The sequence below is a fragment of the Phascolarctos cinereus genome, unplaced genomic scaffold (assembly GCF_003287225.1).
Source record: "Phascolarctos cinereus isolate Bilbo 61053 unplaced genomic scaffold, phaCin_HiC Scaffold_2;HRSCAF=192, whole genome shotgun sequence".
NCBI lineage: Eukaryota > Metazoa > Chordata > Mammalia > Diprotodontia > Phascolarctidae > Phascolarctos > Phascolarctos cinereus.
Window position 1 is genome coordinate 252,355,869 of NW_027555625.1, and position 14,874 is coordinate 252,370,742.

Here is a 14,874-nt window from a genome sequence, read left to right on the forward strand (position 1 = left end):
CTCTAATTTACTTTATCTATCAATAATAATGTCTTACATTTGTATAATGTATCTATTCCAGCTCCTGCAAAGCCTTAGCTTCATTCCAGCCCTACATACTTTGTTTTTTTATTCTTTTGCTGGGACCTTCCCACAGACTGTGAGAGCTCTAGGCTGAGAATGGTGATGGGGATAGTAACAGGGTTGGTGGTGGTTAATGGGAAGGTGATGTACCGTGTGCTACAAGATGAGGCAGAGTGTCTCTGTCATTGAGAGCTCCGGGACGGGAAGGGGGGGGGGTGTCTGCCTCTGGGAGCTCCGGGACCGGAGCGGGGTGTCTGCCTGTGGGAGCTCCTGGACGGGGCAGGAGGTGTCTGCCTCTGGGAGCTCCGGGACGGGGGGGGGGGGGGGGCGTCGTCATCCCTTTTCTTTCGCCAGCCTGCCTTTCTTCCTTCACTCACTTTCTTGTCCAGCCCCGCCTCCTTCCACTTCCCTGTGTCCCGACTGTTAGCCTGACTCTCAGGACTTCCTTTCTAAGAGATGTTACCACCATCCCCCTCCCAGAGTTGCACGTCCAACCCACCCGAGCAGTAAAGATTCCGCAGCCTCAGTGGGTTCCCACGAGTTAAAGTTTCCTCTACGGAAGCTTCTCCGAGTGAATTGTGGGGCTGGGAGTCTTCCCGTGATGCGGAGAGGCGACAGATGGCAGGCCAGAGACCACGCTTCCCACAACGCCGTGCGAGGGCAAGCTCGCTTGGTAGGCGCGAGCCTCGGGCGGGGCGGGGCGGGGGAACCACACGTCCCAGGATGCAGCGCGGCGGAGCCGCTGAGCCTGAGGCGTTTGAACGGCTGCTCTCCCGCCCGGGCGCTCACTGGCAGCTGCGGCTGCGTGGTCGTTGCTGGGAGCTGGGGGCGGGACAGGACGAGCAGCCCAAGGCCCGGATTGCGGCAGCGGGAGGAGGAGCCCCGGGCCAGGCGGTGCGGCGGCAGCGGCGGCTGGGACAGGGCCTGAGCGAGCCGCCCCCGGGACAATGATGGGGAAGGAGGAGGAGATCGTGCGGATCGCCAAGCGTCTGGACAAGATGGTGACCAAGAAGAGCACGGTGAGGTCACAGCCCCCCGAGCGCCTCGAGATACCCCGAAATTGCCCTTCGAAAACGCCCCTTATTCCCTCCAGAGATATCCCTCCTCAGAGAGTTCCCCTAGCCGCCACCGCCTTCAGGGACCTCCAAGAGGGACCCCTCCAGAGGCCCCCAAGATTTCTCTTGCGCCCAGTAGTGCACCTCAGAGACCCTCCCCCTTTTCCTTGATGGCCCCGAGATCCTTTTAGAGACTCCCCTAAGAGACTGTGATTCCCCTGAGAGATTCCCTCCAAGACACCTTACCGAGTCCCCTCTCCCACCGCCCACCAAACCAAAACTGAGCCTTGTGACTTCACCACAGAAATACCCTTCAGAGGTCTCCCACACTGATACTTGTCTCAGAGACCCAGAGACAAAAATCACTGAGATAGCCACCCTTGACATCCCCAGAGACTCCACTCAGAGAGCCTGATAGCCACCCTTGACATCCCCAGAGACTCCACTCAGAGAGCCTGATAGCCACCCTTGACATCCCCAGAGATTCCACTCAGAGACCCTCTGATAGCCACCCTTGACATCCCCAGAGACTCCACTCAGAGATGCTCTGATGGCCACCAGTGACATCCCCAGAGACTCCACTCAGAGACCCTAATAGCCACCCTTGACATTCCCAGAGACTCCACCCAGAGAGCCTGATAGCCACCCTTGACATCCCCAAAGACTCCACTCAGAGACCCTCAGCTGACCACCAGTGACATCCCCAGAGACTCCACTCAGAGAGCCTGATAGCCACCCTTGACATCCCCAAAGACTCCACTCAGAGATCCTCTGATGGCCATCAATGACATCCCCAGAGACTCCAATCAGAGACCTTCACTCAGGGCTTCTGCTCACAGATTCTAGGATAGAGATGCATGTCACCTGGGACCCCTCAAATCATCCTCCACTTAAAGGTTCCTTAAGGAACCTCCCCCATCAGAGATTCCCCTAAGACCTTGGGAACTCTTCCTCTCTACCCAGACTCCCCTCAAAGATCACCAGCTTCAGTCAATAGACATTTGTTAAGTATCTGCTGTGTGCCAGGCACTGTGCTAAGCTTTCCTCCCCAGAGACCTGAGGGACCTCCCCTCCACCCCCCAACCGAGGGTACTCTGATTTACAGGCACCAGGAGGGGACCCTGCTCCCCACTCCTCACCTTGAAGTGGCTCTGCTACCTACTACTTGTGTAACCTTGACCAATTCTCTTCTTTTTACAGTTTCCTTCTTTCTAAAATAAAAGCAGTTGGTCTAGATGATCTCTAAGAGTTCTAAATCCTACAGTCCAGGTATTGGACTGGCTCTCTGAGATCTCTGCTATAGGTCTTCCTGCCTCAGCTGCCCCGTCTTAGTTTCCTCATCTGTAAAGTGGGGATAATAACACTGGTACTTAGATTTGTTGTGATTAAAGTACTTTTTAGCATATTGTAGAGTTACCTTGTAGAGCTGATGTGAGGGTCAAATCAGATGAGATAATATATGGAGACTTTAAAGTGCCACATAAATGTTAGCTATTATTGTAGCTATTTGTAATCATTGAAGTACTAAAGAAATATGAGAAATTATTTTTTCTGCCTTGAGTCTTTTCCTAGAGCTGTATGCAGACCAGAGCTAGAACTGAGACTTGTAAGCCTTGTTCTACCCTTCAAATAAGACCTTCTCAAATTAAGCTTTCTCACTCCAAGGTCCACTAAGACCCTGATCAGAGACATTAATCTTGGGGTAGTTTATAGGTCTGGAGACTGAGGACTTGAGTTTGAATCCTGCAGTTGCAACTTTACTAGCTATGTGAACCTGGGCAAGTCACTTTACTTCTCTGTCTTCAGTTTCCTTACCTGCAAAATGAGGGACTTGGACTAGTTGATATCCTACTGTAAATTCTTTAATCCTATAACTGTCCTTTCAGAGGTCACTTGAGCTCCTGTAAATATTCCTGCTTCATAAATATATATTTAGTGGTTTTTTCCATTGACGCTGTGATCCTTGATTCTCTGACTCCCTTTCTCCCCAACTTTTGGCCCTTGTTTATCTTATCTGAGGCTCCCCTGGCCACACTAAGAGGCAGCCCCTTTCACATATGACTCTACCTGTGTCTATGATCCTCCCTTAAAGACTCTTTCATGGGAGCTGTCCACAAACCCTATCTTTCGGATTCTCATAAACATTTTAAAAAACCTTATTTTTATTGATTTGATTTAATTTTTGTGTTAATATCACCTTCATGTCCTCTCCTTTCTCCTACCCAGTGAGCCACCTCTTGTAACAAAGAATAAAAAAAAAAGAATAAATAGCAGTTCAGCACCACCAACACGTGAACCAAATCTGAGAGTACATGGAATATTCCACAATCACAGTCCTCTTTCTCTGCAAAGAAAAGAGGAAAGCACAGTTTACCTAACCCTTCTTGGGTACCAGGCTTGGTCATTATAATTACATACTGTTTAGTTTCCTTTTTTGTTCTCTCCATTTACATTACTGTAGTCAGTGTCTCACAAACATTTGTTAAAAATCTTCTGTTTGCAGAGAACTGTGCTAAATGCTGGGTGAGATGGAGAATTTAGATAAGACATGAAGTTCGCCATTCTGGGATTTTTCTAGTACATACACAAATAGCATTAAAATTATGTAAGTGCATAAGAGAACTGCAGACCAAATGTGATGCATCTTCTTGGGGGTGGGGAGAGGGAAAGATCATTCCTGACTAGCCTGATCAGGGAAGGCTTGATGGAAGAGATGACGTTTAAGTCTTAAGGGATAGATTAGATTTCAGGGGCTAGTGATGGGTTAGGGAGCATAAAAAGCATAGATAGTATGAGCAAAGGCATTCAATTTGGGCAGTATTTGGAGGAGAGTACTATGGAAGGTTAGGATGATGAATTTTTGTGGAGGGTTTCACATGCCAGGACTAGGGAGTTTGAATTTTATTTAGTAGGCAGTAGGATTTTGTGCAGAAGTGTGATATAACTGCATTTATGCATAAGAAAGATAAATCAGGCAGATGTATGAAGGATGATTTGGAGGATATATGTGGGAAGAACTGTTAGGAGGCTGTTAGCATTTCAGGCAAGTAGTAACGAAGACCTGCACTAGGGTCATGGTATTGGAAATAGAAAGGAAGAGATTAATCTGAGAGGTACTTTGGAAGTAGAGTTGACAGGTTTGACAACTGATTGGATGGGAGGTTGGGATAAGGGAGAGAGAAAACCCAAAAGATGACTCCAGAGTTTATGAACATGGGTGACTTGGTGAATGGTGAGATCACTGACAGAAATAGGAAAGTCAGAAGGGGGAGAAGGTTTCTTGGGGAAAGCTGTTGAGTTTGAGGTGACAGGAGAATATCCAGGAAGAAAGAATCTATTATGTTGTTGGAAATATGAGCATGGAACTTGGAAGAGAAGTCACAGTTAGAGGTACAGATTTGGTGATGTTGAGGTGATAATTGAAAGTAAGGAAATGAATGAGACTGCCTAGGGTGAGAATATAGAGAGAATTATATCTTGAAGAACATCGAAATTAAGGGATGAGAAAGAGGACCCATTATAGGAGAGACTCAGGGTGCCTCTTAAAACAAGGCTTTTGGGACACCCTGTATAGTAAGAGCAATAGGAGGAAAACTGGAAGAATTCTTCCCCAGGTCAGGGCAGCTGGGTGGCGCAGTAGATAAAGCACTAGGCTTGGAATCAGGAAAACTCATCTTCATGAGTTCAAATTCAGCCCCAGACACTTACTAGCTATGTGACCCTGGTCAAGTCACTTAACCCTGTTTGCCTCAGTTCCTCATCTATAAAATGAGCTGGAGAAGGATATGACAAATCACTGTTATTATCTTTGCCAAGAAAACCTCAAATGGGGTCACAAAGAATCAGATATGACTGAAAGTGACTGAACAACTTTTCAACTTAGAATATCCAGGAGGAAAGTAGTTAATAGTGTCCAAAGCTGCAGAGAGGTCAAAGAGGATGAGGACTTAGGAAAGACCTTTGGGTTTTGCTTTGGAGATTGTTGGGAACCTTTGAGGGATGTTTCAGTAGAGTGGTGGAAATGGAAGAGAGATTGAAAAGGGATGTTTCAGCCTATGTATGGAGGCTTGTATGGAAGCCCCTTAAGGGCAAGATCTGTTTTCTCTTTGGTCTTCATATTCCCAGCACCCAGTAGGTGCTTAATAAATGTCTATTGGTTGGTGGACTAAAGGACCCAAGGTAGAGAGATTAGTTTTGTCTAAGATTAGGGGTATTTCTTCCTCTGAGATAGAAGAGGAATAATGAGTGTGATAATGCTGAGAGTCTTTAAGTGAACTATGGGAGTGTCTGTTGCATGCCTTGGTCTTTTTAGTGAAGTAGGAGGCCAAGTCATCTGTTGTGTCAGAGTATGTTGGGGGTGAAGAGTTAGGTGGCTGGTGGAAGAGCTGGAGGTAGATCTTTGAGGATAGAGGAAAAGGTTTGCAACAGTCACTTTGGTAAATGAGCTACGGAATTCCAGAAAGTTTATTGGAGGAGGGGTTGCTGAACAGCAGTGAGAGTCTAGCTTATGCTATATACCATCTATTTATAGTGGGTCAAATCAGTATGGTTTCAATAAAATAGCAAATAGTGATTAAGCACACAGTGTTTATAAACCACTTTTTTTCAGTGATGCTCAGTAGCTTGGAAGTAGGAGTGGTTAAACTAGATGAGGTAAGTTACCCAGAGTTAAAGATTAGCAGGTTGGGAATAATAATAGGTCATAAGGAAGAAATATTCTGGTATATTGAGAGTAAATCTCTCCTTGGGTTTTTCTTAGTCCAGGTCCCTCTTCTGAGGGCTATCAGTGAGAGGGAACAGCAAAAGGGGTGGAATCTCCACTTCAATTAGATATATATTTTTAGGTGTGTGTCTGATTCTTACATTACAACTGAAGGCCAGCATACATTAATGAAAAGAATATGCCGTGGCTAAATTATTCCTCACTATTTAAAGTTCACTTTGGGAGTGGAGCAAGACCTCCACATAACTCCGCTGTGTGATAATGAGAGTCAACATGATGTATTGAACAGAGAACAAAGCTGAAAATCAGGAGGTGAGGGTTCTTTCTAGTCTTGGCTCTATCACTCAATACCTGTTGCCTTGAGTAAGTAAATCAACCTCTCTCCTCTAGTAATCACTTTCCAATAATATTTTCCCTGACTAACTCACAAGGCCCTTTGGGATCAAGAAATGATTGATGTGGAAGTCCTCTAAAATATTCAAAGTTCTATGCAGATGTAAGGCATTTATAATTAATCTTTGGAGGATTTGGACAGTAGTTCATGAAAGAAACTCCAGATTTGGTTTTTGAGAGTAGAAAAAGGGGGAAAAATGCATATTTGTCTTGGCAGTGATCCTTAAGCCAGATTGTTATAGGTAGTAAAATTTTTCAAGGTCAGGAAATGGCAATATAGAGTGTTTCACATAGTTTGTTCTCAGAGCTAGAAGAGCCGTTGGGGATCATCTAAGAGGGCAAAGTTCTCTCATTTTATTGGTGAAGAAGCAGCCTCAGAGAGGCCATAGGATCATAGATTTAGAGCTGGAAGGGACTTTAGAGGGCATCTAGTTCAACCTCCTCATTTTACTGGTGAGGAAACTTAGGCTCTCAGAGGTGAAGTGATTTACCTAAGGCATATGGGTAGAGTGGCAGAACTGAAATTTGAACCCAGGTCATCTGACTCCATATACTCCATATTCTTTCCAGTTTATCATACTGCCTGTGTCTTGATCGATTTTCTAACATTATATACCCAGCACATGAGGCAGGTACAGTAATATTATTGGACTATTAAAGGTGAATTTAGAGCTGACCAACCACTTTTGGACTATAGCAGCATGAATTCCCTCCTTTGCTCTGGTATGTTTGTTATGCCAAGTATAGGAGCAAGATCAGGAAGAATTGGTTACTGTAGGCCTAAGTGGACTGGTCTTGTAGAAGAGCAAGGTCTTATAGACTGACTAATAAAAGCTGAGGAAGGAGTAAGATAAAGTAATAATTGTTCTCTTTCAGAGGGTGTGAAAGAAAATACATAGGCTTTGTGTTGGGGTCATTTTAGTCCTTATGTTTTGAAATTGCCTGGCCATTTCAGGAGAATGATCTTGGATTAAATTTTTTTTTTTTTGGTTAGGCAATTGGGGTTAAGTGACTTGCCCAGGGTCACACAGCTAGTAAGTGTCAAGTATTTGGTCTGAGGCTGGATTTGAATTCAGGTTATCCTGACTTCAGGGCCAGTGCTCTATCCACTGCACCACCTAGCTGCCCCTCTTTTTTTTTTTAATGATACAAATGATAAATTATATTTATACAGTAAATAGTGTTAATAGTCAGCACAAATTCAAAAAAGCAGTCTGCTCCAGGATTATGAAAACAATTTGGTAAATATTTCGTTGTAACACTTGTAAAAAGTAAGCAAGGTTTGTGTGAGATTCTACTTGTGAAAAATAAACCATATAATTTTTCCTCAATCTGTGCAGTATTAATACATACAGTACACATTAGAAATAGTAACAGCAAAAGGGAAGATGGAGAATATCATGAGCTCTACTTTGTGTGAGCTCAGAAAAACTGTGAACAGCACAAGATGTCTCCCCTGACCGGCAGGGTCCCCTTCCCTTTCCCTCTCCTGTCCTAGGCCTCCTCCAGCACATACTGTGATTTCTATAGAGTATAAAACTGACCAAATAAATAATTGACCACATGCTTCAGGGTTCAAAGTCATACCAAGATTTTTTTTTTGCTTTTTGTTTTTTTATACAAAAGAATTACTAACGGTATTTGAACTTGGGTCAATTTGACCAATAAGGCTATTTTTGGGTTCCTAACATATCTGACCAAAGCACCTTATTGGGAAAGTTAAAATTGGATTAAATTTCTGAAAAAACAAACAACAGACAAACAAGAAACTGAGACCAAACAGAACAGAAGATCCTCTGCATAGGCTTCATGTAGTCTACAAAATAAAGAGGCCAAGTGGCAGAGAAAGGACCCAGGTCTTCTGATTCTAACTCTAGCATTCTTTTCCAACTGTTGATGACCTTCACTCTTTCTCTCCCTTCGCAAGTGAATAAATGTACTTTTAAAAATTTCTTTTGGTTCATAGACAATGTGAGAGCTGGATTTAATCAACTTGTGATTTTCGATTTTCAGAAAGATTAAAGGGAAGTATATTTTGAAACACAGTAAAAGCCATTTCAGGTATGTTTCTGTTGGTTTCCAGCATACTGAATTGCAGATGTGTGTTGGTATTTGGGCTCTGATTCTGATTTAAGTTTGGCCCATGGCCTCTGTCCTACAGGATGATGTTGGCAGTTGATTCTGTTCCTGAGATGAATTGGAAACAGTCTGTCTGCAGAAAAGGGAGTGGGGAAGAAACTTAGTCCTTTGAGCCTGATTCCCACCACTTTAATTATTGTTACTCCAAGACTCGTATTCCAAATGGCTCCTTTATGAGCTGTATTTTTAATGAGCGGTTAAACTTTTAGGCTAGAAAGAATTGTTTGGTGGATGGGGAAAAAGACTTGCAGTTCAGAATGTAGATTAACATACATATAGTTCTATAGTATAAATGTATGCTAGTAGAGTATTGCAGAGATGAGGTTTTTTGCTCATTTTGTTCCTTGTCACTTGGTATGAAATTTTCTTGGTAGGGTGTTCAGGATTTTTAAAGCTCTGCTACCTAGGTTTTAAGATTTACCAGTAGAATTGTCACTTAATGAAAGTGAGTCAAAAAAGTGAGTAAAATCTCTCATGAAGAGAGAGTCCAGAAATTGTCCAATTCATCTCTGCTACTAGGATTACATTTTCAAAATTGGACAGATAACATTTTTGAGAGCGACTTCCAAGGGAAGGGATTGTGCATCTTACTGGGTTTGTAACTAAGTGCAAAGGCCTCAGCACAATCAAACTGGTCTCAGTTTGTGGTAGCAAAAATAAATATTACTATTTGGAGGATAGTGTGGTTTATAATTGTTTGGTGTGCTTCCTGTACATTGATCTTTCTGTAGGCCAAAATAACAAATTTGACCACTTGTAAGCTGGACTTTGGAGAGGGACCTTTTACCAAGATGATCCACACCAAAGTGTAGACTCAGTACCTTGAGAATATAAATTCCATTCCCCTCAGTGTTTTGCATAATTAATTAGATTAGATTATTGACAAAATGTTTGCTAATTAGAAAAATATAAGGAAGAGTTTTCTGTAGTCTGATTAAGGACTGAAAAATACTAAATTTAATAAATGTCTTGTGTTACATCTATTGAATAATTAAGCTTTCATTATTTTTCTTTTGGCCCTTATCTTTAGAGGGATATTGCCTTGCATCGTAATTCTGGCAGTATTAGATGGCTCTGATAAGCACTGCCTGAAATTTAAGTACAGAAAACGATTGGGTGATAATTCTTACCTTCCTTCTGTATCTCACAGGAGCTATAGGATGTTTATAAGTTTTCTCCTAATACCTACAAGACTCATTATCATGTTATATTTTCACATATTTAGAGCTGGAAGGAATCTATTCCAGTCCTTTCATTTTACAGGTGAAGAAACTGAGGCTAGAGAGGTTAAATAGCTTGCCTTAAGTGACATGAGTAGTAGGTAGCAGAGCCCAAATTAGAATGTAGACCCTCTGCTAACCTAGAACTCTTTTCCACTATACCATGTGGACTTCCTCCTGGATTAAATTCACTCCTTAGTCTGTTTTTTCGTAGAGCTATGTTGGAAGAGAGAGAGAAATTACCCAGTTTTGTTAATATTTGCTTTTTTAGTAAATCCTGCCTTTTCTTTCTTTCTAGGATGGAGCTATGGATCTGCTTAAGGAACTGAAAAGCATGCCAATTACTCTAGATTTGCTTCAGGTAAGTCTTTCTGCCTTCCCACTAGGAAACTGAAAATCTAATTATAGAAACTTCCTTTTGAGTAAGGTTAATTATTCAGTTAGATAAACATTTATTACTCTGTGCAAGCAAAGCCCTGTGCTAGGTGTTGGAGTTATAAAGATGAAAGTTGATAATGGCCTTTTCCTCCAAGAAGCTTTTGTCTAATAGAGTAGAATGTGAACGTACACAAGTAAGTATGATATAAGATAGAATGAGACAAGGGCAAACATGTGGTCTAGATACAATGCTCTAGGAAAATTTGAGGAGGGAGAGAGAGCTTTTAGCTGGTAGAGTGAAGTTTCAGGGAAGGGTTCATAAAAGAGGAGGCATCTGGGCTAAACTTTGGAGGAAGGAGGAAAGAAAGACTTTGACAAGCAGAAATGAGAGTGAGTTTTAGGAATGAGAGATGACTAGTGATCACAGGATCATAGAATTTAGAGATCATCGAGTCAGCTTTTCATTTAATAGATAAGTAAATTGAGGCCTAGAGAAGTTGGGACTTGTCCAAGGTCTCACAGCTGGTAGTTGGGACTAGAACCCAGGTTTCCTAGCTCTGAGCCTGTGCTCATTCCACTGTATCATTCTGCCTGCTCTGTATATGTGTTAACCTATGTGTGCTTACCAGCAGTAGTGACTTAAACTTTGACCTTAACAAAAGTCACTAGTAAACTGAGATGGTTCTAAACTCTTAACGATAATGTCACTCCTTTGGAGATTTCATCTACCATAAGTGACTGTTCAAACACAGTTCTGTAATTTCACAAGGGAAATGGACTTCTTCCTCTCCCCCTTATTCTTTTTTTCTCTTGGTACTATTGAATTTTTTGAGTATATTATTGTAAGAATTCAAAAATAGTAGGGTAGAAGATGAACTAACATCTTTTTCAGATTAGGATGCATATTTCTCAAAATCATACTGACAAGAACTATTGAGAACATTTAGTCAGAAGTGATCCTGAGGCTTTTTGGGGTACCTCTCAGCAGGCAATTGGTCATTAGACCCTATATACTGATATAATAATGATAGTAGGCTGAATGAGATGGAATACATGTGAATTGAATAGTGAGCCTCAGATTTGAGTCCCTGGTTTTACTAAGGTGAGAGGTTTGCATAGCTGGGTCAGACCACTCTTTTAAAAAAATATAAAAATATGTATGTGTGTGTATCATTAAATATTTCCCAATTACGTGTAAATATTTTTAACATTTATTTTTGATTATTTATTATTTAATTATTTTTTATTTAACCAAACAAAAAATATATTTAATTATTTAAAAATTTTGAATTCCAAATACTCTCCTTCCCACCTTTTCCCCTCCTCGAGAAGGCAAGCAATTTGATACCAATTATACATGCAAAACATATTTGTCAAGTTTTGGAAGAAAACACAGACAAAAAAATTCAAGAAAAATAAAGTAAAAAGCTTCAATCTGCATTTAGAGTTCATCAGTTCTCTTTCTGGGATTGGGTAGCATTTTTCCTCATGGGTCCTTTGGAATTGTGGATTAGACCACTCTTAAAAAATTTTGTGAACAATTTCTCTCTTGAATGTTGATTTATAGTCTACTCGGATTGGGATGTCTGTGAATGCATTGAGAAAACAGAGTACTGATGATGAAGTTATCTCACTTGCTAAATCTCTCATCAAGTCATGGAAAAAACTGCTAGGTAAGTGCTCAACCTCTGTTTGGTTAAATGAGAGCTAAGGCATTTAGTAAGAATAGTAATTAATTTATTATGGTAAAACAAAAGTCTCTAGGCCCTATTTATATAGCACTTAAGGTACTGAGGAAGAGAGAAAGAGAGAGAGGTGACTCACTTTTGGAAGGTGCATTAATTTTTAGGTCGTCAAGGACAAAATTCTCTCCTCTCTTGCGTTTTGTGGTTCTTATGCCCCTCTCCAGAGTAGAACATTTTATTATGATCTTACCTGTAGCATATGATCTACTCTGTCACTTTTTCTGCAATGTAAGTTTACGTGTGGTTGGAGTCTGTTGTTGAGAATAAAGGGACTTCATAAGTGAATTATTATGAGCCAGTCAGTGCTGAAAGCAATGGGACCTTTTATTTGAGATGTATAAGAGAAGGGCCCAAAGGGAGGGCTGTGTAGCTTAGACATCTAAGAGAATTGGACATAAGGACAACAAGAGAGGGCAATTCACTGACCTCTTCCTTCAACCTGGGACCATAACATCTCCAGACTTGGGTAACTTATCACTTACACTGAGACTCTCGCTTCCAAAGTGGAAGTAAGAAGGGACAGGGAAGGGGTACAGTCACTCTTGAGTGCCATAGTCTTCAGGCCATGTCAGGAAGAGATTGTTTATGATGGTCTGCTGAAAGGCTTATGTAACCCAACGTTTGGTTTCATGAAGTTCCAACGTAGAGCTCCTGAGTCCATGTTTCAGGGTAGCTCTGGCAGTTGAGTTGCTAGGAGGGTAATGATAATTGCTCAGCTCACATCTTCTGAATAGTGTTAGAGGGAAGGAGATAGGTACTACTCATGCAGGTGGGATTTGTTTTCCACCCCTGAGGTGATAGTCAGAGATATACCAATCAGCTAAGAAACTGAAAGTTTCTAGCCTGGAATAGAAGATCTAAAATAAAGGATGTTCCAGAGAAGAGATAGGACAGAAATAAGGGGTTACCAGAAAGGAACTTAGCTAGGCAGTTGGACAGAGAAACACTAGACAAGGAGGAAATCTCTGATTTTTCTGAATAAGTTTATTCCTAATTATTTTTGATAAATTATTATTAGTCTTCTTCACTTAAGTCTTCCTCTAATGCCTCATATTTATATGGAAGTGAGTGCAACCCTTGGTGATGGATTATATTCATCCAAGTGAGAAATAGTCTAGCTAAGTGCACAGAGGCTTATCACCAGAGGGTTGGCCACTAGGTGAATCTTTTTTTTTTTTGGCAGTAGCCATTCATGAAGACAATCTATTAAAGTGTAGAGGTTGCCATTTTTGTGGGTGAAGAAGTCCCCATACTAATGAAATCACAGGTCCTTGAAATGTACATATATGGTAAGCACCTTGAAAACCTTAAAGTGCTATATAAATGCTAACTAGATATTAGTCTCATTAGGAAAAATATTGGACATCCTTATGTATTTGTGTATTGGGTAACTTCCCTTATATTGCACATATAGTTAGTTCCTGAATGTTTCACCTAAGAATGATGGCTGTAATGTTTTAGTACATGCTAGTATTTAGCTCTCACCCTCAAAGAGACTAGGTGGGGATATTTCCATGTGTAAGTTAGCCAGAATGAACCTGGTAGAGGATGTCAGTGGGACAGGAGATAGGGTTTGGAAGGGGGTGATTCAAACTGAAAGAGTTCAGCTACTTTAGTCAGAATCTGCGCTCAGAATTTCTGAGCCTTGATTTGTCATGGCATTTTGAAAAGGACTTAAGTGTTGATGTTGCACACTTCTGCTAGACAATGTTATCAGTATGCCCTTCAGTCCTGAAATGCAAACCTCTCTCCCCGAAATTCTGCTTAGAATTCTCTCCTACAGGTGCACTTACCCTGCTTGTTCTGTCCTTTAAACTGAACTCTAAAAATGAATAAAGTTAATTGGCAAAGAGCTAGATTTACAGAGCCTTCTTTGGATGTACCCATCAAACTGTTTTACCACTTAGCTAGGGAAGTATGACAATGTTAAAAGTTCTCCTATCACTCAGTGTAGTTAGCCAGGCTGGTGGTGAGTAGAAATCATTACTGCTTGTAGGAATACCACTTGGGGAAAATTTTCTATTAAGAAGGTCTTGTCTTTTTATACAGTTTGTGTTTCTCATATCTTCATGTTTGGTTAGATAAAAAGTTCTTTAATGTTACTAGCTTATACTTCTTTAGCACCATATGACTTAGAGTGTTTTTCTCACAATCCCCTATGAGATAGATAGTGCAGATATTATTATTTTCATTTTACAGATTGAGAAACTGAGGCTCAGAGAGGTTGAGTGATTTAACCATAACCACACAACAAGTAAGTGGCAGATTTGGGCATCAAACTCAGGCCTCCTACCTCCAAGTCTGGTGCTCTTTTTGCTGTATGATGCTAGCTATGCAATCTGTTTTATAAACATTGAATTACAAAGAATTATTGAGAATAACAACATTCGCAGTATGGTAGGCGGTATGACTTTTGGCTTATTTATTCCCCATAAAGTGAAAAGATCAAATTTATATGTTAGCAGTCAAACTGGAGCTGTATCCCAAAGGACTGGCTCTCAGTAGAAGTGTGACTGTAATCCTAATTGAGACTCCTGGGTTAATCAGCTGGAAAAGATTTCTTCACCCTACGGGCCTAGATGAGACCCTCCCTCTTAGGATTGCTGGGTATCTGGCATTAACGGCAAGACACGCTACTATGTGCTATTACTGCTGTAATGTGGTATAGAGGAAAGAGTGCTAAACTTGGAGTGAAGAGACTTGGGCTTAAGTCCTGACTCTCTACTGCTTACTAGCTATGTTTTCTTGGTCAAGTCACTTGATCTTTCTTAGCTTAAATTTTCTCATCTGTAAAATGGGAATATGTGTACTTCTTATATAGCTGTGAGAAAACTGCTTTGTAAATTGTAAAACACCTAAATGTGAGTCATTATTACTATCAGTACATCACAGGTCTATGTTCTTATCATCTGTGTGTTCCTTATGTTGATGATACTGGCTAAAACTCCTTCACAGTGATGATGTGACAAATTGCTGTGCCTCAAAAAATTCCTCACCTGTTGGCTGACATCTTTGCACTTAGCTAGGCTGGTGCTTGGACAGAAAATATAAAATCCATTAGTGGGCCTATACTTGAAGGCTTTCTAGTTTAGTGAGACTTAACAGAGCTTGTCTTGTGCTGGAAGAACCTTTGAGGACCCAGAATCATCTCTCTGCCA

At 41.3% G+C, this 14,874-nt stretch overlaps 1 protein-coding gene across 3 annotated transcripts in view; it reads left to right on the plus strand.

The window, feature by feature from the left end:
* Positions 1–899: 899 nt before the first annotated feature.
* TCEA2 (transcription elongation factor A2) overlaps positions 900–14,874 on the plus strand; it is a 37,765-nt gene continuing 23,790 nt past the window's right edge. For 2 of the 3 annotated variants that reach the window (XR_002323529.2, XM_020981668.2), the window contains exons 1-3: positions 904–1,082; positions 9,892–9,954; positions 11,539–11,644. Coding sequence is in view for 2 of the 3 variants with exons in the window: in XM_020981668.2 (XP_020837327.1) it covers positions 1,011–1,082; positions 9,892–9,954; positions 11,539–11,644 (241 nt within the window). In the remaining variant the exon portion in view is untranslated. Of the gene's footprint in view, positions 1,083–9,891; positions 9,955–11,538; positions 11,645–14,874 lie in introns of all 3 variants that reach the window. The other variant, XM_078149920.1, reaches the window with a different exon arrangement.